This window comes from Lutra lutra, chromosome 8, assembly GCF_902655055.1.
Source record: "Lutra lutra chromosome 8, mLutLut1.2, whole genome shotgun sequence".
NCBI lineage: Eukaryota > Metazoa > Chordata > Mammalia > Carnivora > Mustelidae > Lutra > Lutra lutra.
Window position 1 is genome coordinate 137,200,134 of NC_062285.1, and position 26,249 is coordinate 137,226,382.

Here is a 26,249-nt window from a genome sequence, read left to right on the forward strand (position 1 = left end):
TCTCTCTGGAGCATGGGACATCACTAACATTTCTTTCTTTGAACCTGGTTTCCAGGACAGTATTCCTGGTGGATGGGCTGGGGAATGTTGGGTTTTAACATCCTTTGATGGTTTAAGATTATTGTCCCTTAAACACTTGTATATCTGATGGTCCCCCTAATGTCCAGTGGTGACTTTTTTCTTACATCGTCATATATTGCTCTAGATTTCCATCTGGATAGCAGAACCACTGTATACTCTTAAGTTATCCAGCCCGGAAACTTAGGAGTCATCCTTGTCTTTTTTCTTAACCCCCCACCTGTAGTCAAAAAGAGTTCTTTTGATTGACATTTTGGTGCCTGTGCTCATTTAATACATCTGCTCCAGGATCAACTGCTAGTTTTTGTCACTTCTCCAGCAGCAGTCCCCTGACCAGTCTCTCTGACTCCAACACGTCCATCCAGTTCATTCTTTATCTTGTTTGCCTGAGTGAGCTCTGAGAAATACAGATTTGTTCATATCATATTATTGCTTAAAGTTCTTCAGTAGACCAATTTTCTCTTTATAATAAAAATTCCAAACTCTTAGCTTAGGGGATCTTCTGGGTTTCTCATGTTTGTTGAACATTTAAATTTTATTCAGCTGATGTGAACTAATTACTATGAAGGGCAAGTTGAGATAGGGGTCTGAGAGGATGATTTATTTGAACCTTCATTTTTTTCCCCATTCCTTGAAGGAAGAGGAAGAATTTGAAGAGCTCAGTAACAAACATGAAATTGAGGCTGGTCAGTACTAAAACTCACCATCCTGTAGGATTTCCTAAACGTGACATTAAATTTTTTAATTATTTTTTTCCTTTGCATCTTCATACATTTTGCTTTTAGTTTGGGACTTCCTTTTCTACTAGTTTTAGACCAAGGGTTTCATTTGTTGTCTAGGACAAAGTTGTAGCTAAGGACTCACACTGGAAGTTATTCTGGCCCATCCCTCTGAACAGAAGGTTCTGAAATTTCTCATCAGGCATTCAGATTCTCTGTCACTCAGCCAGGGACATCAGAATCTTCTGTGTGAGTTTACCTTTTTCAGTAAACACTGTTCCTGTCCCTAAAAACAGAACAACAATAATAAAACTCCATGAAGGAAGTAGAGAAAGTTTTACTCTCTCTTGACGGAAGGGTGACTTGAGCTCACAGTTGCTAAATGAGGTCAGTTTATAGATTTGGGTTTAGACTCCCTGCGCAGTGCCAAGGTATAGATAACAGTGGTAGCCGATGGCATTTAGGAATCATAAATGTCCAGAGCTTTGAGGCACAAAGTAGCTTAGGAGTAATAATGACTGTTAATGATATTAGATGAAATATAATAGGGTCTGTTTGATCAAAGTATATATGACTTTTTTATGTAGTCTTCCAAATTAGTACAGCTGTTGAAATGTTTTAAATAGGGGCGCCTGGGTGGCTCAGTGGGTTAAGCCTCTGCCTTTGGCTCAGGTCATTATCTCAGGGTCCTGGCATGGAGCCCCGCATTGGGCTCTCCGCTCAGCGGGGGGCCTGCTTCCCTTCCTCTTTCTCTGCCTACCTCTCTGCCTATTTGTAATCTCTGTCTATCAAATAAATACATAAAATCTTTTAAAAAAATGTTTTAAGTAGAGGTAAGAGAACTCTTATAAAGTTATAAATGCCAATCAAATATAAGTAATTACAGAATGCAATTTTAGAATTGCTGTAAAACATTATTTAATTCTTTGAGCATATGGTAGATCGTGTGAGAAATGTAAATATTTATTAAATGCAACCCTTGGGATGCCTGGGTAGCGCAGTCAGTTAAACGTCCAACTCGATTTCAGCTCAGGTCATGATCTTGGGGTTGTGGGGTTGAGCCCCACATCCTGCTTCCCTGCTCAGCAGAGAGTCTGTGCCCCTCCCCTGTGCACATATGCGAGCTCCCTCTCTCTCAAATCTTTTAAAAAAATAAATGCAACCCTTATCCTTCAGATACTCATAATTTGGTAATGGAGTAAGATGCACACAAACATTGAGCCATAACAAAAGGTAGAAGGGAGTGCCTAGTTGAGATTGAGAGCCATTTTGGGAAACAGAAATATTGGGATCAATCTTTGAGTTGAAACCTGAGTGGACCTCTTGCTGTAGTAACTACATTTTAGGTCTATTGAAAATACAGGATTGCCGTTAACAAAAAACCAAAACTTTTATTTTCAGGGTCTATCCATGTAAACCCTCCTGTCTGGCTTCCTGATGGAGCTAAACTTTTTAACGGTGATGGGAAATGCTTTGCATAAACATGAAGGAGCAGTCAGATGGAGCAAATTTGTGGCTATAATGCAGGTTAAATTAAAATCCTCAAGATTCTAGGGTCTCCAGTGAGACTTCCATATTCCTAAAGTTGATTTCTCCTCAGTGAATTCTGTGTGTGGCTCTTATCTACTACAGATACTGTTGAGAAGGGTTAGTGGGAATAATACAATTCTTGAAGTGCCAGGAACAATCCCTTGTTGAAAGTGCCTGAAAAAAGTTTGTTCTCATTGTTATAAGTTTGTCTCCTAATAGGGTAATGATTCCATTGAATAATAATAGATAAAACATTTTTATGGTGCTTAATATGTGTCAGGCACTATTCTACAAATAACTTATGAATTAGGTACTTTCTATTATACAGAGGTGGAAACTAGGCTCTTCTCTGTGTTCTTCAGAATCCTCTTGTCAGGTTCCCTGAAAAACTGTTAGGATTTTGATTGGCATTGTACTGAATGTGTAATTTTTCTTGTATTATTCCTTTGGCTAGATTGTCCAGTACAGCATTGAATTAGAAGTGTTTGTCATGGGTATCTTTGTCTTGTTTTGATGCTAGAGACGTTTGATGTTGGTCCGTTAATGCATTATTTGCTGTCAGTTTCTGGGTTTTGGGAGGAACCTTTTTTATCACTTTAAGGAAGTTCCCATCACTTTGATTGCTGTAGTATTTTGTTGGGTGTGACTGGGTATTGATTTTTTTTTTTTTTTTTTTTTGACAGAGAGAGATCACAAGCAGGCAGAGAGGCAGGCAGAGAGAGAGGAGGAAGCAGGTTCTCTGCTGAGCAGAGAGCCAGATGCGGGGCTCGATCCCAGGACCCTGAGATCATGACTTGAGCCGAAGGCAGCGGCTTAACCCGCTGAGCCACCCAGGCACCCCTGGGTATTGAATTTTATACAGTGTTTTTCTTACAGCCATTGAGATGAACCTTATATTTCCATTCTCCTTTGTTAATACAGTGGATGACGTTTATAGATATTCTAGGCTTTTTTTTTTTTTTTTAAGATTTTATTTATTTATTTGACAGAGATCACGAGTAGGCAAAGAGAGAGAGGAAGGGAAGCAGGCTCCCTGCTGAGCAGAGAGCCCCATGTGGGGCTCGATCCCAGGACCCTGGGATCATGACCTGAGCCGAAGGCAGAGGCTTTAACCCACTGAGCCACCCAGGTGCCCCGATATTCTAGGCTTCTTTTTTTTTTTAAAGATTTTATTTATTTATTTGACACAGAGATCACAGTAGACAGAGGCAGGCAGGGGGGGGGGGGGGGAAGCAGGCTCCCTGCTGAGCAGAGAGCCAGATGCGGGACTTGATCCCAGGACCCTGAGATCATGACCTGAGGCGAAGGCAGTGGCTTAACCCTCTGAGCCACCCAGGCGCCCTATTCTAGGCTTCTAATGCAGACCCTGGATTCCTGACATTATCCCAACTTGATCATTACAGTACATTTTAAGACACTGATGAATTTGACTTGCAGGGGTTTCTTTTGTTTTGTTTTGTTTTGGGGTTTTTGTTTTTTGTTTTTGCTTCTTACGTTCATGATTTTCTTTTCTTGTATTGGCCATGTGATTTTTAGAGTATTCTGTTTTCTAGAAGTGTGTATGAGGTTGAACTGTCTTTTACTTGGAAAGTTCAGTGAGGGGTTGCCTGGATGGCTCGGTTGGGCAACTGTCTTTGACTCAGGTCATGATCCTGGAGTTGCGGGATCGACTCCCGCCTTGGGCTCCCAGCTCCATGGGGAAGTCTGCTTCTCCCTCAGACCTTCTCCCCTTCTCCCCTCTCATGCTCTCTCTCACTGTCTTTCCCTCTCTCAAAAAACAAAATCTTCAAAAAAAAAAAAAAGTTCAGTGGGAAATGCCTGTAAAAAAACATTTAGATACGGTGTTTTCCTTATGGGAAGATTAACCAATGATTAAGACAGAGACTCACTCTTTCTCTCTCTTCTTTCTTTATTTCAAGATTAATTCATTTGAGAGAGAGAGGGAGAGTGCAGAGGAACAAGGGGAGGGGCATGGGGACAGGGAGGGAGAATCCCTAATAGTATTTTAGGATTATTCAGGCTTTCTATGTCTCCTCTTTTTAAACTTATATATATATATATATATTTTTTTTTAATATTTTATTTATTTATTTGACAGACGGAGATCACAAGTAGGCAGAGAGTCAGGCAGAGAGAGAGGAGGAAGCAGGCTCCCTGCTGAGCAGAGAGCTTGATGCGGGGCTTGATCCCAGGACCTGAGATCCTGACCTGAGCTGAAGGCAGAGGCTTTAACCCACTGAGCCACCCAGGCGCCCCTTAAACTTATTTAAATGGGAAATTTCAACTTAATAGAATAGTTAAAAGGAATTCCCATGTGCCTGTTACTTCAAGTTATTTTTGCACACACATACATGTTCCCCTGCTTTCCTTTTTTGCTGGAGAGTTCTGTAGCAAATCCCAGACAAGTCGTTTCACCAGAAATACTTCATATGTATCTCTTAGTTTACAGGATTTGTTTTAACATAGTGACTATGCTATTACCACACCCACCAAAATCAATAATTTAATATTACCCACCACTCAGTCATATTTAATTTTACTGATCTTTTAAAAATTTTATTTATTTATTTGAGAGAGAGAGAGAGTGGCGCCTGGGGAGGGGCAGAAGTAGAGGGATGAACAGAGAATGTCAAGCCGACTTCTTGCTGAGCGCAGAGCCCAACTTAGGGCTCAGTCCAATGACCCTGAGATCACGACCAGAGCCAAAACCAAGAGTCGATGTTCAACTGACTGAGCCATCCAGGTGCCCCTTCCTGATTCTCTTCTTGAAAATGGGTTTTCTTATAGTTGGTTTGCAGGTTCCAAACAAGGTATATCTAGTTGTTGGATCTCTCTAATAACAACTCCCATTGCCTTATATTTGTCTTTTTATGTCATTGATTTTTTTTGCAGAAACTGGGACTATTACCCTACAGAATTTCTGTTTGATTAAGATTTCATTAATATTTTCTCAGGAATGTATCCATTTTTGTCTCCAATTTTTTTGTGTGAGGATGATTAGCTGTATTGCTTTCTGTTTTTTTCTTTCTTCCTTAACCTTCCAGAAATTTATTTTTTATTACTCTTCTTCAAAGAACCACCTTCTTCTGGTTTTGTTGGTACCATTTCAGTTGTATCCCTGTTTTTCTCTTTTTTTGATAGTTACTTTTATTTTTTATTATCTTGCTACTATTTTTTTCTAATATAATAAGTTGGCTACTTAATTTTTATCTTTACTTTTTCTTAAGTTTTGAAATGTATTGTTACTTTTCTTTTGTGATTTCCTCTTGTCACTTACGTATATGTATGCTTTTCAAATTTCTAAATGAGGGGGCGCCTGGGTGGCTCAGTGGGTTAAAGCCTCTGCCGTCAGCTCAGGTCATGATCTCAGGGTCCTGGGATCGAGTCCCACATTGGGTCTCTCTGCTCAGCAGGGAGCCTGCTTCTTTCTCTCTCTTTGCCTGCCTCTCTGCCTACTTGTGATCTCTGTTTGTCAAATGAATAAATAAAAAAATCTTTTTTTTAATAATAAATAAAAAATCTTAAAAAAATAAATAAAATAAAATTTCTAAATGAGCAGAGTTTTTTTTACTTAAATGCTCAACACTAAAACTATGCAGATGATGGGATATATCCTTGTATACTGTAGGGGAAGAGTAGAATGCAAAATTGTTCATAAAATATGTATGATTTTAGTTTAGTGAATTATGTAAGTGGAAACAGTGAAGGAACTATATCCACATATTAAGCAGTTGTCTTTTCAGTAGTGATTCAGAAAAAAAAATTTTTTTTAAAGATTTTATTTATTTATTTGTCAGAGCACAAAGCAGGAGGAGTGGCAGGCTGAGGGGGAAGCAGTCTCCCCACTGAGTAAGAGAGCCTGTTGTGGGACTCTATCCCAGGATCCTGGGATCATCACCTGGGCCGAAGGGAAATTTTACTTGAGACTTTATTTGTATTCCAAAATGCCTAAGACACATTTTGTAGGAGCACAAAATGATTTTTCAAGAGGAAAGAATACTATAAAAATCTGGACTCTGAATCATGCCCAGAGATCCTGGGATGTAATACAGAGCAAATTGTGTGTGTGTGTGTGTGTGTGTGTGTGTGTGTGTGTGTTAGAACTTCCCATTCTTTTTTTTTTTAATAGATTTTATTTTTTTATTTGACAGAGAGTGAGAGAGCACAAGCAGGGGGAGTGGCAGAGGAAGAGAGAGAAGCAGGCTCCCCACTGAGCAGGGAGCCCACGTGGGGTTCCATCCCCCAGAGCATGACCTGAACTGAAGGTGGATGCTTAACCAACTGATCCACCTAGGTTTCCCGATTCAGAGCAATTACAGTATGACCAGATGCTTAAGTGTGTTGGACATTAGGCAGGGAGTTGGTGTGTAAGTGGTGAAACTTGTCCTTCCCAAATACAGAGTCTGGATGCGGGGGGGGGGGGGGGGGGGGGGATGGTGGTAGGAAGAGGTAGCACGGAGGAGGGGAGAGAGACAGACACACAGATAATTTCAGTGCCATGACAGAATGCTCTTAAGAACAGAAAGGGCACATAGAGGAAGAGTTGGGCTTCAGAAACAAGATTAAATTGGACCCAAGTAGATCATTACTAAGTGGTATTTTGTCTTCAAGGGATGGACTATCTTTTAATAGTATAATCAGTTGCTTCAAGTATATCTAATTATTAAATACCCAATAGTGCCAAGATTTGAGAAACCCTGAGTTAATCTATAACTTGCATTCTCTTTTTGGGGGGATTGGGGTGATTTGAATGTTGTTGAAGGAACTAGGTAGGCATGGTTTTATATCCTATTCCAGTGAGATTTTGGTTTGGGAAAGCTATCTGTAGGCTGAGGTCAGGTGAAAGTGAATTCATTCAGATCAGGGACTTGCTTTGTGGCAGGCACTTTGATAGACACTTGGTAAGGAATGGTAGATAGCCCCTGTCATGGAGTTCACGCTTAACGTTGTTGGAATGATAAATCTTTGTATCAATTGTCTTCATTTGATCTTAGCCAAAAGGCTGAGAAACCATTAGTTGTTTTTATTATTATAATATTTTAAGTCTTGTATTTCATTCTGAACTTAGTTTGTGTATAAATAAGTTATTTTAACCTCTTCTAAGGAATTCTGGGATATTGAATGGTTGTATATCTTTTTTTTTATGAACATCAGTACAAACTGGGCAACTCATGTAATGGGGTTGTGCTAACATTTAGTCCTTTTTCCTTTGGTCCTACTTTAGGTGCAGTTCATAGGTGTTTAAACTTGTTGGCATAGCCAAATATTCTCTAAGTTTTAAATACATATGTAAAAATTTTTAGCATACTATGAAAGACTGTAATACATAGGGTATCCTGTGGATTGAAGTTTGGAAATATTTAATGTTTATCAAGAACAAAACATAGAGAAATTTGTGATTTTGATGGTCAGACTAACTATCTTTTCTCTTTGCTTTTAGATTTTGGCTCTCTCTTTGACTTGGAGCATGACTTACCAGATGAGTTAATCAACTCTACAGAACTGGGACTGACCAATGGTGGTGATATTAATCAGCTTCAGACAAGTCTTGGCATTGTACAGGACGCAGCCTCTAAGCATAAGCAGCTGTCGGAATTGCTACGGTCTGGTAGTTCCCCTAACCTCAGTATGGGGGTTGGTGGCCCAGGCCAAGGCATGGCCAGCCAGCCCCAACAGAACAGTCCTGGATTAGGTTTGATAAATAGCATGGTTAAAAGCCCAATGGCACAGGCAGGCTTGACTTCTCCCAACATGGGGATGGGCACTAGTGGACCGAATCAGGGTCCTACGCCATCTGCAGCAGGTATGATGAACAGTCCGGTAAATCAGCCTGCCTTGGGAATGAACACAGGGATGAATGCTGGCATGAATCCTGGAATGTTGAATGCAGGCAATGGACAGGGGATGATGCCTAATCAAGTCATGAACGGTTCAATTGGAGCAGGCCGGGGGCGACCTAATATGCAGTACCCAAACCCAGGCATGGGAAATGCTGGCAGTTTAATGCCCGAGCCGCTGCAGCAGGGCTCTCCTCAGATGGGAGGACAGACGGGATTGAGAGGCCCTCAGCCGATTAAGGTAAGTGCAGTTTTGGTTTGTATACACTGTCAGTATGTTTTTGATTGTTCCCATGATAGAGGGAGGGCTTGAGGTCAGTTACTCATTTATTCTTTACCTTTCATGCTTAATCTTCTTACATGGTGTACCATTTCTCGCATATATGCCAAGGATCTGTGTTGGCACAAATTTTATGAAGCTCTTACATTAATTTTAAGTAAAACAATTTTTTCACAGTTCAGTGATACTGATACCTTCAGTTTGTTCCAGCTGATTGCTAGCTAATTCCTGTTTTCTCGGTATTAGAATAAGTATTGGAATATTTTCACAAATCCTAGAGTATTTTTTAATTCCTTTCTAAGCCCACTTTAGCCTTCATAGCCTACTTGTAAAAATACAGTTTTGAGCTAGCTGGCTTTATACCATCTTCAAAGAGACATATTTCCACTACTTGGAATATCCCTGGTTTTCAAGAGGTGTTTATTCTGAAAGATTTATTAAATGTTATTTTTTCTCATTAGCTGATGGACATTAAGGTGCATTCATTTACTCAGAAACCTCAACTAACGTTCCAAGTGTTTAGTTAACATAATTTTGGTCATTGTTTGAAAGGCTTTTCTTTTTCAAAAAGCCTACTCTTTTAGCTTTATTAACTAACACATACTAAACACATTTTTCAAAACTTTTTAAGTGTGTTCTTGATGTATAAAATTAAGATGTTATAAGTCTGTATTTGATGTGCATTCCTTCATATTTTTCCTACATATCTATTTCTTTATTTTTTGAAGTGGTATCACTACAATTGCCAGCACCTGGCATATAGTTAGTAAATATTTGGTGAATGAAAAGATGACTTTGCTTGGAAGGTGATCTTGAAGACGGGTAAGATTTTCACAGTTAAGAGCAAGCTCTCTGTTTAAGAGCAGTTACTGAGTAGGCATTGGGACTTTGTGTTCCTGAGAATCATGATGAGAGAGTTCAGGGGTGAAATTAAAGACAGTGGGAGGAGATGCGCCTGGGTGGCTCAGTCGGTTAAGCATCTGATTCTTGATCTCAGCAGCTGAGGTTTTGATCTTAGGGTCATGAGTTCAGGTGCTGTGTTGGGCTCTACACTGGGCATGGAGCCTACTTAAAAAAAGGAGATGGATAGGGAGTGGGGAGACTGAGGTCATATTCATAAATGAAAGCCCTTAATTTTTAAATTTAATTAATTTGCTACACAGTAAAGAATGTTGACCTCTTAGGGAAAGATTCTGTTATCTTTCCTACCTCCTCTGTAGATTTTCCCTTTTTGGCACTTTAATGTTGCTGTGTTGATATGGTTAAGTTTGAATATTTGGAGTGGAAACCAGAATCAAGAAGGTAAAATATTTATTAGGTACCTCTTCTGGGTTCTAGAACATAGCTGTGAAGAGTCCCTGCCCTCCTCCAGCAGGGAGTGGTGGGGTGACAGATGAAACCTTCCCTGACTGATCAGATACTTACTGAGCCTAGCTTTGGTGTTGAATGAAGATAGAGCAGTGAAGAAACTTACTTCATAGAACTTACTTTCTAGTGTGTACGTAAGTTACAAGCTTACATATTCCAGGTATATGGTGGGAAGAGAAATTTGAAAGGAAAGGCTCAGGGGCACCTGGCTGGCTTTGTGGAGCATGTGACGCTTGATCTTGGGTTGAGCCCCACATTGTGTGTAGAGATTACTTAAAATCTTAAAAAAAAGAATCATAGTGGGGTACTATCTATTTATAATCTGAAACACAAATTTCTGGGCGCTTGGGTGGCTCAGTCATTTAAAGTGTCTGCCTTCGGCTCTGGTCATGACCTGGGATGGAGCCCTACATTGGGCTGCCCACTCAGCGGGAAGCCTGCCTCTCCCACTCCCCCTGCATGTGATCCCTCTCTTGCTGTATCTTTCTCTGTCAAATAAATAAGATCTTTTTTAAAAAACAAAACACAAATTTCTTGTATCAGCATTGTTTCAGGGATTGGATATATAGCACTGTACAAAACAGACAAAAATAACCTTTGTAGTGCCTCTGTTTTCATGGGATGGAGGAATTCAAATATAAAAAATATTGTTATTACTAAAATATTTTGTGGTTTTAAATGAGTCCTGTCTATTTTTTAAAGTTGATACTCGTAAAGTACTTAATTAAAGCAGTTCTAACACATAAGAACTCTAAATGCTTATTTAGTAAATGAGTTTTGGGGAATAATGTAGGTTTAGGATGAGATACCCAATTAATATACAACTAAGTACTTTTATAAAACGAGTTTTCTCTTTATAGCAGGGGAAAAAAACCTATATTTTTTTTTACTGGAGATTAAACTAAAGTTGAGTCAGGGTGTTAAAATTATTGGATAGCGATTCCCTTTCTGTGGGCCCAGGTCCTAAAATTACCTCAGAGAGCTGATTATATTCATTACTTTTCTTCCAAAATTCTTAAGAGTTCTAATGATATTTAAGAATCAGGAATTAAGGGAATTTTCAGTGAGACTTGAAGATTTGAACCCTCTTGGCAAATGGCAGTGACTTTTGTACACATTTCTTTTTATGGAGGAATCTGTGGTTCAGAGTGTGCACGCAGGTTGTGACATTACTACTTAAACAGCGTTCTTCCAAAGCCTAACGGTGGTTTATGGGGGAAAACTTGGGTCATATCCCCCTTTAAGCTAGTGTTTGATTTTAGAATTCGCCTAAGAGGAAGACAGGGTTTTATATCTTAAAGTTATTTCTGACTGATTAGTTCAGGAGGTGCGGTGAACGGCAGAAGAGTGCCGATTTTGAGTCATGCTACCTGGGTTAGCTTCTGGGCTGTTAGCACAGTCGTCGTCCTCTTCAGCTGCATATTGCCAAGCTTCTTGGTGAAATCCTTTCACTCTCCAATAACGTCACAAGACACAATCTACCCCCTTAAAAATGCTGGTGACAAATAAACATTTTTGAAAATCCTTTCCCTAATAGTTGCCTTTTTTATGTATGAAGAAAGAGATGAAGTTAATCATCATAGTTAATGGTGTGGACGGTGGAGTTTTACTGCCCAGGTTAACAATGAACTCAGTTACTCACATGTAGCTATAGTAACTCGGGCAACTTGCTTGCTGTACCTCAGATTTCCCATCTGTAGGATGGAAATAGTAAGAGTGGGTGTAACCTACCTGATGGAATTATTGGGGAACTAAATAATTAATAGAAGTAAGCCCTTTGTGAGTGGTATATTGTAAGGACTTACCTGTAGGGTAGTAATAGTAGTGGGAACATGTGCTTAGTATTATTGTAGTTCCATTTTTGTGACGTTCTTAAAACATTTTTATGGGGAGAGGCAGAAATCAAATCTAGATCATGTAAGTTAAGCTGTAATCTTCTAGAGGCATAGCTCTTGGCTATAACAGGAGATGAAACAACACACCACGTGAACAGCTGTTGGCTGGAGGATATGGGGATGCCCACTAGTAGAGACTTCAGTGGATTAATATTCTATAAATTTGGTGGAAGATTAACTTTCTTTGGAACTAAGGACTTTTTATTCAGGCAGTGTTCATTAATATTCTGGATGCCCCCCTCTTAGAAAATTAAAAAAAAAATCTAGGGGTTCCTGGGTGGTTCAGTCAGTTAAGCATCTGCCTTTGGCTCAAGTCATGATCTTGGGGTTCTGGGATCAAGTCCCACACTGGGGCTCCCTGCTCAGGGGGGAGTCTGCTTTTCCCTCTCCCTCTGTCCTTCCCCCTGCTTGTGTGCATGCTTTTTCTCCCTCTCTCTCTTACATAAAATCTTTTTAAAAAGAGAGAAGAGTATCTGTTCTGTTAAAGAGCTTGTTGTGATTTTTTTTTACTTTTTTTTTTTTTTTTAAAGATTTTATTTTATTTACTTGACACAGAGAGAGAGATCACAAGTAGGCAGAGAGGCAGAAGCAGGCTCCCTGCTAAGCAAAGAGCCCAATGTGGGGCTTGATCCCAGGACCCTGGGATCATGAGATCATGACCAAAAATGCTGGAGGCATTTTTATGTATTACTTTTTACTTCTTATTTTGTAGTCCTGGATCTGGGGGATGACAGATCCTAACCTTCCTTTCCTCTGACTCTGGTTACCTCACATGCTGTGAAGAATTGTGTTACTTGGCATCTGGATAGATTGGTATCCAAATTTTGTATGAATTGGGACTGATGAAATTGATATTTTATAAAAAAGTCTGGGGGTGCCTGGGTGGCTCAGTGGGCTAACGCCTCTGCCTTCAGCTCAGGTCATGATCCCAGGGTCCTGGGATCCAGCCCCAGGTCGGGCTCTCTGATCAGTGGGGAGCCTGCTTCTCTGTGATCTGATCAGTGGGGAGCCTCCTCTCTTTCTGCCTGCTTCTCTGCCTACTTGTGATCTCTGTCTGTCAAATAAATAAATAAATAAAATCTAATAAATAAATAATAAAATAAAGTCTGAACTTCATTCAAATGAATATTGGCTTTAGGAATAATTCCCATTTTCCTTCTTTCCTTTTCCCTTTTTACAATTTTTTTTGAGGTGGTAGGAACAGTAATGTCATTTTTGGAGCGCTTCTCTTAAAATTAACATTAGTTAGTGATCATCTTTGCCATATGATGTTAAAGAGTATTTAACCTATAAAATTTTAAAGTATAAGAGCAGTGATTGATCTGTTCTAGAACTTGAATCAGCCAGGAGTGAAGCAGGTAGGAAGGACCACTTGGAATGGTGGGTATTAAGTTTAAGGAGGAAGAATCCATTTTGAGAGAAAGACTAATCTTAAATTCTGTAATCTGACAGATCTGAAAGAAGAGGGTCTTATACCCAAATTTGCCATCTAGATGGATGTGCTTTTAGGTTTGTAATAACAGTTTGAGGGATAGTCTCAATGGGGTGATGAGGCCTGTTAAACTAAGGCATTGGTATAGGAGTAAGGGGAATGATTCTGAAAAGTAATGTTTAAGATTTGCTGTAGGTTCTAAGAGATCCCTAGTCCTTCTTGTTTATCATTATACCCTCAGTTACTATGTAGTATCTGGCATCTAACTTGGATACAGATATATAACACTGGCATTTATTAAATCTGGTAGCTAGTAGGAAATGTCTGATTATAGTTAATTTTCTTTTTATTATTTGATGAATCTTGGAGTCACACACAGGGTATTGTTTTGAGTTACTGTGGTATCTTCAAATCTTACTAAGGGATTTTTTTTTCCATTGTGCTAAATATTCCCAAACAATTTTCTTTATATTTGAGGTACTACTTTTATTTTTTCTATATATTTGCCAGTGATAACCCCTGTCGGGTGTTTTCTGGATTCCTGTGCTCCATAAGTTTCTTCTTTTAATATATCGAAAACTTAGAAAAAACCTATAGAGACAATTTTTTTTTAAGATTTTATTTATTTATTTGACAGACAGAGATCACAAGTAGGCAGAGAGGAAGGCAGAGAGAGAGGAAGGGAAGCAGGCTCCCCGCTGAGCAGAGAGCCTGATGCGGGACTCGGGATCATGACCTGAGCTGAAGGCAGAGGCTTTAACCCACTGAGCCACCCAGGCGCCCTAGAGACAAATTTTTTTAAGGATTTATTTATTTGATAGAGAAGGAGGGGCAGAGCGAGAAGGAGGCTCCCCACTGAGCAGGGACCATCGCCCATCCCTCCTGCCCACCCCGACACAGGGCTCGCTCCCAGGACTCTGGGATCATTATCTGATCCAAAGGCAGACACTTAAACAACTGAGCCACCCAGATGCCCCTGTAGAGTCAGATTTAAAAAAAAAAAAAAAGAAAGAAAGAAAAGGTAGTCCCCCTGAGGTGTTTTTTGTTTTTGTTGACTACAGCTGTCCTGGTCCTGGTCCTCTGCCTTTTCCATTTAGGTAGTTCTCTTATCCTTGCAATGCAGGTAGGTGGTGGGTAGTTGGACGTCAAGGATCACTTGAGATACAGAGAAGGGAAACAAGATCAAATAATGAACTACAGTGTAGTAGAAATTAAGTACAGTATATTCCCTTCCTGTTATATTTGGTGGGGGAGTACCTGAGGCTGGTGAGATTGGAAGGATAGGGATGTGGAGATGGGGAGATTGGTTGTATTCTAACATTGGCCCCAGAACCCTGAGGAAGACAGAAAAGCCAGAAGTCTGAGAGTCTTTGTGGGTCAAAGTGATGAGAAGTGTTAGGAATGCATTACTGCCACTGATCAGCAGTCAGTGCAGTCTGTATATGTGAGACACAGTAGTCCACTTTGGAGCTTCTAGGTAATGCATTGTTACTGGGAAAACAAACGTCAGGAACTGGTTGAAACCCAGTTGTTGGAATCAGATAAGGCAGTGCCTGTGTGAACAATGTGAACGACCAGATTCTACTGTGGTATATTTGAGTAGAGATATTATGCTTCCTAAGAGACATCAAGGTAGCTTACAAATCACTGTTTTATTTTCATAAATAAGGACTCCTGAAAACTTAATTTATTGTCTGCTGGTCTTCTATGGTCTGTCCTGCAGATTCTCTGTCAGAATAGCATTCATTTTATGTCCGTCATGAGTTTCCATGCTGATAGGAAACATAGTCAACTGAAATGTAACTCCCCCAGATGTAAGCTCATGTATTATTGGACCTATATGTTCATATAAATAATAGTACTTTAAAAGCATGTGGAGGACCAGCACTTGCAGCCACGCTTGAAACTACCAGAGGAAATTTGAACTTGTGTTTAAGCCTGTTTCTGTATTTGATCGTCCCCACAATCTTATTGGCCAGATTCATTTAGGAAATTCCAGTTATTGGAGACTGAAGCAGTAAGTGTTTTGCTCTGGATGCTCCCCATTCAGACTCCCCATTCAGACTTCTTGTATGCGCTCTCCAAACCTTGCCACTTCCCTCAGGCTTATTCCCCAAGTTACTGAACTCCTAGTCTCTGATCTCATTTGGAAACTGTCACAGTTCTTTAGTTTTTCATTACAGGCAAACCTTTGAAGATGTCATATTTCTATAAATCCTCTGTATAGATACTGCATATAATTTAAAAAACAGTTTTATTTACCGAAGTTTATGAGTTTATTTTGTGACTCTTGTATTTCTGTTTTCCTGAGTCAACAGGATCTTTTGTTGATCAGGACAAGGGCAGTGGGGCTACAAAGATAAATGAACTAAGGTTCTTTCCCTTAATGTGCGTGGTCTGGGGGGAATAGAAAAGGCATGCATTTTATTTTATCACCTCTGTTGTAGTATAAATGCACGAACATTTACTAGGGCGGAAAAAGCTCTTTAGTGGTCTGGAACAATAGATGCTTCACAGACATGGTAACTTCTGAAATGTATCTTAAGAGGACTAGTAGAATCTGTAGCTGCTGCTTAGTTATGGTTGTACCAACTAAGTAAGCAACAAAAAATGAAAATTGGACTGCCTCTTGGTGAACTTAGAATTTTATTTCTTTACAGGTTATCGTTCAGAAATCAGATAGGAAGGGAGGGTGTTCCCTAGTTATAGGGAAAGGGAAGTCTTTAAGGCAGATGATAGAGATTTAAGAAGAAAAGTTGCTCTTCAGATTTGCAAGTTAATGGGTACAGGCTACAGAAGGATACCATGGATAGATAGTCAGGCTTCATGAACATCATGAAGGCTCTGGGTAGAAAATAGAATAGACAGAAGGCAAGAAAACCTGTTGGACACAGTCTGCACAAGCTGTGATGAGGGGCTTGAATTAAGACGGTGACAGCGGACAGGGAAGAGTTTAGGGTTTGTGTGTGTGTTTGGAGATAGAATTTGAAGGCCCCTCTGGTAGACCTGATCTGTCTGAGAAAATTAGAAATCTAGTATGAATCCTTTTAATTGGGTAGTAGTACTAGTCTCCTTAGTTTCTATTCTGAGAGCTTTGCAGTATGTTTTTAATAGGTGGTGTTTGACTTCTGGTCGGTTCTTCAATGGAAGAACATGATTGTAAGTTGCATCATTGCTATCAGTAAAACATTTGGCTTCTGAATAATTAATACTCTGTTCATTAAGTTAATAACTAGCCAGTATGATCGCTCCAGATTGCCTGTCCTAAGTACAGACAAAAATCAACTTTTTTAAATATATAGGGGTTACAGAGAAACTCACATTATTACTTTAGGAGCCAAGCAGGTAATTTAATAAAGCAGGTAGGTTTGAGACTGCAGGGAATAATGTGGACTCTGAAGTTTGCATGTTCTGTCTAAGGGATTCAGATATCAAAAGTTTTAAAATCACTGTGCCACTGTATCCCTAAATGAAAAAAGGACATAATCCCTAAATTATCTATTTTCTACCTTTTATATGAACAAAATGCTGGAATAAGCATTCAGATGCTCTTGACATATCATACTCTCTAACATAGAGATTAGGTCATTTATTGAGTTGAATTTAATTTATTAAGCCGTATTTTGTACATTAAATAAAAATGCATCTGCTTCATTTAAGTGAAGGTGAATGACAAACCCTTGATTTTTAGATACAGCTTAATGAAGATGCTTATAAGTTTTCTAAAACACATTTATCAAATATTTACAGAAAATAGCTCTGTAAACTTATTCCACCTGAGCTGAAGCCCCTAAATATTTTTTTTTAAAGATTTTATTTATTTTGACAGAGAAATCACAAGTAGGCAGAGAGGCAGACAGAGAAGGGGGGGGAAGCAGGCTCCCCGCCGAGCAGAGAGCCCGATGCGGGGCTCAGTCCCTGGACCCTGAGACCATGACCTGAGCCGAAGGCAGAGGCTTAACCCACTGAGCCACCCAGGCACCCCTGAAGCCCCTAAATCTTAATCTTTTTAAATAATTTCTTTATAAAGGTTTTATTTAGGGGCGCCTGGGTGGCTCAGTGGGTTAAAGCCTCTGCCTTCGGCTCAGATCATGATCCCAGGGTCCTGGGATGGAGCCCCGCATCGGCCTCTCTGCTCGGCAGGGAGCCTGCTTCCTCCTCTCTCTCTGCCTGCTTCTCCGCCTACTTGTGATCTCTGTCTGTCGAATAAATAAATAAAATCTTTAAAAAAAAAATAAAAGTTTTATTTATGTATTTGCAATAGAAAGCAAGTGAGAGGACTAGAGAGAAGAGCGCACAAGTTGGGGGAGGGGCAGAGGGAGAAGCAGAATCCCCACCAAGCAGGGAGCCCAACTTGGAGCACAATCCCAGGACCCCAGGATCATGACCTGAGCCGAAGGCAGATGCTTAACCAACTGAGCCATCTAGACGCCCCTATAAATCTTGATCTTGAAAGTATGAGTATTTCCATGAACGTACTTTTCTAGTCTGTTTATAACAGCAGAGGACTACTTTTAAAATTTTCTCTATAAATTAGGAAGTGGAAAAGGAATGGTTCTGTTAATGCAGGGAATAAGATTTAATTTCTTGTCTGTTTTTATTTATTCTTAGATGGGAATGATGAACAACCCTAATCCTTACGGTTCACCATACACTCAGAATTCTGGACAGCAGATTGGAGCCAGTGGCCTTGGTCTCCAGATTCAGACGAAGTCTGTACTACCAAATAACTTATCTCCATTTGCCATGGACAAAAAGGCAGTTCCTGGTGGAGGAATGCCCAACATGGTGGGTAGTAATCTATCTAAGATTGGCAAGTAGCATGGAGGACAAGGGGAGTTAGAGAGGAAAAGGGAGTTGAGGGAAATTGGAAGGGGAGGTGAACCATGAGAGACTACGGACTCTGAAAAACAATCTGAGGGGTTTGAAGGGGCGGGGGGTGGGAGGTTGGGGGAACCAGGTGGTGGGTATTGGAGAGGGCACGGATTGCGAGGAGCACTGGGTGTGGTGCAAAAACAATGAATTCTGTTATGCTGGAAAAAAAAAAAAAAAGATTTGTCTTTAAAGTAGCATTTTGACAAAAGTACTGTGTTAAACTTTCATGCTGTCTGCTATACACAGAGTTAATGGATGGACCCTGTGATCTAGCTTGTTCCATCCTTCCATTTCCCGTGGGTTTTTGTTTCTCACAGTATTGTTCAGTAAGAGTGCTTGGCCAAATGGGAGCAAGTGGGGCTGCTACAATGAAAATTTTGTGGCCTGCTCTATTGATTATCTTCTGCTTGTGAGCATTTCTATGGAATTGCAAAGTAGAACCTTTCTCCTCTTGGGAAGGACTCTGGCAAAGCATTACGACTCTCAGTGACCGTATCTACTGATTTGTATCTGATAGTACCATAGGAAAGTAACCTCCCTCAAAGTTACACGTTGTTTTAAACAGTGATTTTTGTTTCGGGAAATCTCCAAAGCTGCTAACATTGCTATTTTTCTTTCTTTCTTTTTGGTGCCAGGAGGGATTTTACTAAAGCATGGGCATAGGACCCATGGGCAGAAAGAGCTGCTGCTTGCTATTTTGCTAAAGTAAAACGAATTCTAGGTGTAAATTTGTTAAGTAGTCCATGTTCACCTTTGGAAAAAATTGTCCTGTAAAAATGCTACTTCCCTTTCAGATTTTTTATTTATTTTTTTATTTGTGTTATATAGTCCCTGAATTGCCTGTATTTCAAATACTTAAAGTATTAGAGATATAAAAATGAATAAAACAAGGCATCTCTGTCCCCAGAAGTGTTTACTTTTTTCACTGGGGAAGAAGAGGGGCTTTCTTCGATAATTACAAAAACTAATTTTTCACCCACCTAAAACGACCCTGCTAGGTCTCCCGAGGAGTTCTTCATTGTTACTGTGTTTCAGAACCTGAGTTGGACATTCTCTTCACTATAGACTCCTTGCCTTTTCCTCTCCCACCTCAGCTTATCATGCTGTTCTCTTTACTTTTGCTTTATATCCTATATATACTTTGACTGTATTACTTGGTAATGTAGCTTTGTTTTCTTACTGAGCTTCTTGATGGTAGGAACCATTGTTTTTTGTTTTTTTGTTTGTTTGTTTTACCTTGGAATCCCCTGTGGCACATGGTAGACTGTCCTTAAAAGTTTTAATTGAGGGCGCCTGGGTGGCTCAGTGGGTTAAGCCGCTGCCTTCGGCTCAGGTCATGATCTCAGGGTCCTGGGATCGAGTCCCGCATCAGGCTCTCTGCTCAGCAGGGAGCTTGCTTCCCTTCCTCTCTCTCTGCCTGCCTCTCTACCTACTTGTGATCTCTGTCTGTCAAATAAATAAATAAAATCTTTAAAAAAAAAAAAAAGTTTTAATTGAAAATGTCTAGGTCTGTATTTATTAAAGAGCACACTGTGACACCTAACGTTAAATGTATCTTTGTTGTTTTATCCCTTAGGGTCAACAGCAGGCCCCACAGGTCCAGCAACCAGGCCTTGTGACTCCAGTAGCCCAAGGGATGGGTTCTGGAGCGCACACAGCCGACCCAGAGAAGCGCAAGCTCATCCAGCAGCAGCTGGTTCTCCTTTTGCATGCTCACAAGTGCCAGCGCAGGGAGCAGGCTAATGGGGAAGTGAGGCAGTGCAACCTTCCCCACTGTCGCACAATGAAGAACGTCCTAAACCACATGACACACTGCCAGTCAGGCAAGTCCTGCCAAGGTGAGTGGGCTCAAAGGGTTTCTGTGCTCAGCAGTTGACCTTCAGAGTCCAAGAGAAGAGAGAAAGTGTGATCTGTATTTTGAAACTCCTTTACAGTTAATGTCTTACTCCATATTAGGATATAATAAAATTCAGTATTATTTTGTCAGTATCTAGGGTTGTGGTAGAAATTTTGAAGAATATCCCTTTTGTGGTGATCCTTACAGACTTTGATTTGCCCCAGCATAATATACTTTAAATATTATTGAGGATTTGCAGTCAGGCAAATACTAAAACAATGTTACCCAACTTAGTATATTTTATATATTTGTGGAGTCATTAGAAATCTGTTTTTATAGAGTAAAGTAGATTGCGCATCTTGGTGAAAAATATGGGCTCTGGAGCCGGGTTGCTTAAAGTTTGAATCCCACTTTGAGTATTCTGACTTTATGCAAATTGGTTAACCAGGTTTTGCCTATGTTCTGAACTGTAAAATGTGAGTGATTATAGTACCCTATAGGAATATTAGGAAGATGAAATGAGTTAACATTGTAGCACTTGTTAAGTGCTATCAATAAGTTAGCTAATAACTAATGTAAAATAAAAACAACTATAAACTGCATTTGAAAAAATTATTTTTGCTCTTTTTAGTGGCACACTGTGCATCTTCTCGACAAATCATTTCACACTGGAAGAATTGTACGAGACATGATTGTCCTGTGTGTCTCCCCCTTAAAAATGCTGGAGATAAGAGAAATCAACAGTGTAAGTGATTAAATCTTTTGAGAAGCTTTTGTACTAAGAATATTCTTAGACTTTTACCAGTGCAGTTTGGTGGGATTTAGAGTACTTTTTGATTATGTGACATTTCCTGTGGCTAGGTTGTTTCCACTCCTGTTAATTTCATATTAATGAGATTAGAATTAGTTTTCTATTACCTAAAGATCCAGAAACTGTTAATAGTCGTTCTATATAAAAACAGTGAATTTATGCTTCATTTTTACATTTATGAAAACTTGAAAGACAATGACATTGGGCAAATTACTCTTTTATACTTGTCTAAATACCTAGCCAGTTTGAAATTTAAAGAAAAAGGAAAAAAGTTTGAGATTATTTTTATAAGCTTGGGATGATGAGGGGCTTTTCTTAGAGAAAGTCAAAAGGAGAAAGATTTAAGTGCAACTACCACACCTCCTCTCTAGAAACAAAACATTAAGCATTTAGGGCTGAAAAGACAAATTTAGAAATATGTGTGCAGCATTTGAAGAAGGAATTAAGTACCGTAAATTAATGAAGTCATAAGTAACCCAGGAGAAAATTAGGATAAGGAAATAATAATTATTATTTAATAGAGGCAGGACATACCAAAAAGTTCACTATTAAAAAATGAAATAAGGTGCTGTTTCTCTCACATCACATTAGCAGAAATGATGCTCCCTGGTGTTGGTATTTGTGTGGCTCTGATCATTGATACACTGTTGGTGGGAGCACCGATACAGCCTATAGGGAGGCTTTGGAGTATTCTGGATTGAAAGTCTTTTGTGCCAGTGACCCTCTTTTGACCATTCAGTTCTGCATCTGGACATTTTTTTCAGGGAAATAATGAAAAACAAGAGGCATGTGCTGAGATGTTTCATAATCACATAAAAATAATTTTATGTCTTTTAAATTCATGATGGGTTGGTCTGTTTTTCTTACATCTTTAACATTGTAATCCCATTTTCTTTGTCTTCTCTAGCAATTCTGACTGGAGCACCAGTTGGACTTGGAAATACTAGCTCCCTCGGGGTGGGTCAGCAGTCTACACCCAGCCTAAGCACTGTTAGTCAGATTGATCCCAGCTCTATAGAAAGGGCCTATGCAGCTCTTGGGCTGCCCTATCAAGTAAATCAGATGCCGACACAGCCCCAGGTGCAAGCAAAGAACCAGCAGAATCAGCAGTCTGGGCAGTCACCCCAAGGCATGCGGCCCATGAGCAACATGAGTAAGTTTGTGTTCTCCCTAGTGACAGATGTGATGTTGGTTATATGTAAATGCCATGTAAAATGCAGAATTACCTCCTTAGTTTTAGTCTATGTGTGTGAGTCTGTGTCTTCCCACTCTTAATTTTTTTTGTTACATGACTAATTGTTTAAGGTATTTTTATTTAAGTTTTTATTTATTTATTTGACAGAGCACAAGCCAGGGGGAGAATCATGACCTAAGCTGAGGGCAGACACTTAACTGACTGAACTACCCAGGCGCCCCCCATGATTAGTTCTTAAAGTAATTTTTTTAAAGATTGTAGTATAAAAGCCTCATTGCAGTTAGTATACCTGAGGCAACTGCTAGTGATTTATATCCTCTTTAATCCTTACGAGCATATGTGAACTTGGATTTCTAGAAGTGGGATCTTGTGTGTTATTCTATAATTATTTCTTTAATGCAGTTAGGACATCTTTCACTTTACTTACCCACTGTATCCTTTTTAATGGTTGAAGAGTAATTCATTGTACAGAATAATCTTTTACACATGGACATTTAGATTTCCTCCCCCTCCCCATCTTAAACCACACAAATTGTTGTGGGGGCATCTGGGTGGCTCAGTTGGTTAAGCATCTGCTGTTGGCTCAGGTCATGATCCCAGGGTCTGGGATCGAGGCATGCGTCACGCTCCCTGCTCAATGGGGAGCCTGCTTCTACCTCTCCTCCCTGCGGGAGTTCTCTCTCAATATCTTCTTTTGCTTTCTTAAAAAAAACAAAACAAAACAAAAAACCCACCTTAAAAAAAAAAAAGGAAAGGAAATTGTTGTATTTTGGTTTAAAATGTATAGAAATGAGTGTGGTTAGTTTGGGGGGGGTTGTTTTGTTTTTAAGATTTTATTTATTTGACACAGAGAAAGAGAGCACAAGTAGGCAGAGAGGCAGGCAGAGGGAGAAGGAGAAGCAGGCTCACCACTGAGCAGGGAGCCCGATGTGGGGCTCGATCCCAGGACCCTGAGCCGAAGGCAGTGGCTTAACTGAGCCACCCAGGTGCCCGAATGTGGTTATTGTTAATACAGATGCCCATATTCTCACTGAAGTGGTGTGCCTTTTGAAATAGCTTATTGAATGTATGTGTTTACTTAACTTCTCCTATGATATGACTGAGAAGGAAGGGGAAAAGTGAGCAGTGTTCTAGTACCCTAATTTGGGGCAAATTGTTCACCTCTGTGTGTAGTCAAGTGAAGGAGGTTTGCATTTAGATTGTATCCCTTTGCTGTTATGCAATTAACATCTAAGCCATTTTGTTTAAATAGTTAAATAAGTAAATCCACTGGTGAGTCAGTGACTTTTAATACTTGGCCTCTTTACTCTAAAATTGTCCTTGGTGATGAGATCTTCTGTGACTAGAAAACTGTCTGGGGGCGTCTGTGTGGCGCAGTCAGTTTAGCATCCGACTCTTCGTTTTGGCCCAAGTCATGATCTCAGGGTCCTTGGATGGAACTCCATAGTTAGGCTTTGTGCTCAGTGCAGAGTCTGCTTGGGATTGTTTCTCCCTGTCCGTCTGCTCCTCTCACTTGTGCTGTGGTCTGTCTCTCCCCTTAAAATAAATCTTAACAATAACAAAAAAGGTCTGGTTCTGTATAATCCACCATATTTTTTCCTGTGAAGTCCATTGTCATCCTTCTGTTAATATTTGGTTTTTTTGTTTTTTGTTTTTTTAAAGATTTTATTTATTTATCTGACAGAGATCACAGGTAGGCAGAGAGGCAGGCAGAGAGAGAGGAAGGGAAGCAGGCTCCCTGCTGGGCAGAGCCGGACGCAGGGCTCGATCCCAGGACCCTGGGACCACGACCCAAGCGGAAGGCAGAGGCCTCAACCCACTGAGCCACCCAGGCACCCCCTTCTGTTAATATTTGTAATGAGCTTTATTTCTGCCCATTCCTGCCCAATTCTAAATGAGGAAACAAAATTGGGCACACTACTTTTTTTTTTTTTTTTTTTTTTTTAAGATTTTATTTATTTATTTGACAGAGAGAGATCACAAGCAGGCAGAGAGGCAGGCAGAGAGGGAGGAGGAAGCAGGCTCCCCGCTGAGCAGAGAGCCCGATGCGGGGCTCAATCCCAGGACCCTGAGATCATGACCCAAGCCGAAGGCAGCAGCTTAACCCACTGAGCCACCCAGGCGCCCCTGGGCACACTACTCTTACAAAAATGTAATCTTACTGATTTTTGTGCTTTTTAACTCAAATATACATCATTCCTTGATGAGCATTGCTAACTTATTAAATAATTATTGAGGGTCTAGTTTAAAAAACTAGACCAGGAAAAAAAAAAAAAAACTAGACCAGAAACTGGGGTAAAGAACTAACTAATCCTGCCTTTTTGTGTTCATTTTCTTTTCTTTTCTTTTTTAAGATGTATTTTATTTATTTGACAGAGAGACATTCAAAATCATTTGAAAGTTAGCTTCTTGAGATTTCTTTTTCCCTTTTCTCTGTGTCCATATTTTAGGATTGAAGATTAAGTTTCCATCTCTTTCCTGTTGCTTCAGTTATTAATGGTGCCATATTAGTAATAATCATCATGAGCCAAAACTTCTAGAATACCTCATTTCTTTCTTTTGTGTTCAATCCCATCTTAAAAGTTGGTGTGAAAACAAACTCCTCTTTTTGGCATGTTACATCCTCATGGTTTCTATCTATTAGGCCCAAGCCAGATGGGCAAAGGCTTATATATGAAGTGTTATTTCTTTTATACCAAAGCCCTTTTATTTATTTATTTTTTAAAATTTTTTCAGTGTTCCAAGATTCATTGTTTATGCACCACACCCAGTGTCAAAGTGCTTTTAAAAGTAAATAGTCCTGGGCACCTGGGTGGCTCAGTTGGTTAAGCCACTGCCTTCAGCTCAGGTCATGATCCTAGAGTCCTGGGATCGAGTCCTACATCAGGCTCCCAGTTCCACGGGGAGTCTGCTTCTCCCTCTGACCTTCTCCCTTCTCATGTTCTCTCTCACTGTCTCTCTCTCTCTCAAATAAATAAATAAAATCTTAAAAAAAAAAAAAAAGAAGAAGAAGCAGCGAGTTGTAAAAGTAAATAGTCCTGGGGCGCCTGGGTGGCTCAGTGGGTTAAGCCTTAGGCTCAGGTCATGATCTCAGGGTCCTGGGATCGAGGCCTGCATCGGGCTCTCTGTTTAGCAGGGAGCCTGCTTCTCCTTCTCCCCTGCCTGCTGCTCTTCCTACTTGTGATCTCTCTCTCTCTGTCAAATAAATAAATAAAATCCTTAAAAAAAGGTAAATAGTCCTATGTGTTTATGTTGAAGGGTGCCCCTCTCTTTTTATTTTCTTTCTTTCTTTTTTTTTTAAGATTTTATTTATTTGACAGAGAGAGATCACAAGTAGAGAGAGAGAGAGGAGGAAGCAGGCTCCCTGCCTAGCAGAGAGCCTGATGTGGGACTCGATCCCAGGACCCTGAGATCATGACCCGAGCTGAAGGCAGAGGCTTAACCCACTGAGCCACCCAGGCAGCCCTCTTTTCATTTTCTTTTTATGAGTTCTCTAAAACTTAGATAATAAAAGAAATGCATCTCAAAATGGAATCCCCCTGACTAGGGCATGTAATGTTCTCCACAGTCTTAACCTTTTTCTTTTCTTGAGAGAGGTAGGGAAAGAATCTCATGCTCCATGAAGGCTCCATGCTGGGCGTGAGGGAGAGTTCAGTCTTGCAACCTTAGCAGAAATCAAGAGTCCGACACTTAAGCAACTGAGCCACACAGGCACCCCTCTCTTCAGTCTTTTTTTTTTTTTTTTTTTTTTAAGATTTTATATATTTATTTGACAGAGACAGCAAGAGAGGGAACACAGGGGGAGTGGGAGAGGAAGAAGTAGGCCCCTTGCTGAGCAGGGAACCCAATGCAGGGCTCGATCCCAGTACCCCAGTATCATGACCTGAGCTAAAGGAGAGGCTTAACAACTGAACCTCCCAGGCGCATCCCCACCCACTACTGTCTTTTTTTTTTTTTTTTTTTAAGATTTTATTTTTATTTATTTATTTGACAGACAGATGACAAGTAGGCATAGAGGCAGGCGGAGGGGGGGGGAAGCAGGCTCCCCACTGAGCAGAGAGTCCGATGTGGGGCTCGATCCCAGGACCCTGGGATCATGACCTAAGACGAAAGCAGAGGCTTTAACCCACTGAGCCACCCAGGCGCTCCACCTTTTACCTAGATTTCTTTGTTCTCAGCATTTTTGCCACATTTGCTTTGTTTCTGTGTATTCTTGAGCTGTCCTGACATTGGACTGCTGTTTCAATATGTTTCCTAATAAAAAGTATATTCTTCTCCGTGACCACAACACTATTGTCATGTGTACAAAATCTAACATTTGTTAATAACGTCATCTAATGTACAGTCTGTATTTTAATTTTTCCAGTTGTCCCCCAGAGTCATTCGGGGGTT

General features: G+C 40.1%; 1 protein-coding gene across 1 annotated transcript in view; it reads left to right on the forward strand.

Annotated features, from left to right (window-relative positions):
- Positions 1-26,249, forward strand: part of EP300 (E1A binding protein p300) — a 79,607-nt gene that overhangs the window by 12,756 nt on the left and 40,602 nt on the right. The window contains exons 2-6 of the mRNA XM_047739910.1: positions 7,768-8,405; positions 17,751-17,927; positions 19,591-19,852; positions 20,483-20,596; positions 21,570-21,815. Of these exons, the coding sequence (XP_047595866.1) occupies positions 7,768-8,405; positions 17,751-17,927; positions 19,591-19,852; positions 20,483-20,596; positions 21,570-21,815 (1,437 nt within the window). The remainder of the gene's footprint in view (positions 1-7,767; positions 8,406-17,750; positions 17,928-19,590; positions 19,853-20,482; positions 20,597-21,569; positions 21,816-26,249) is intronic.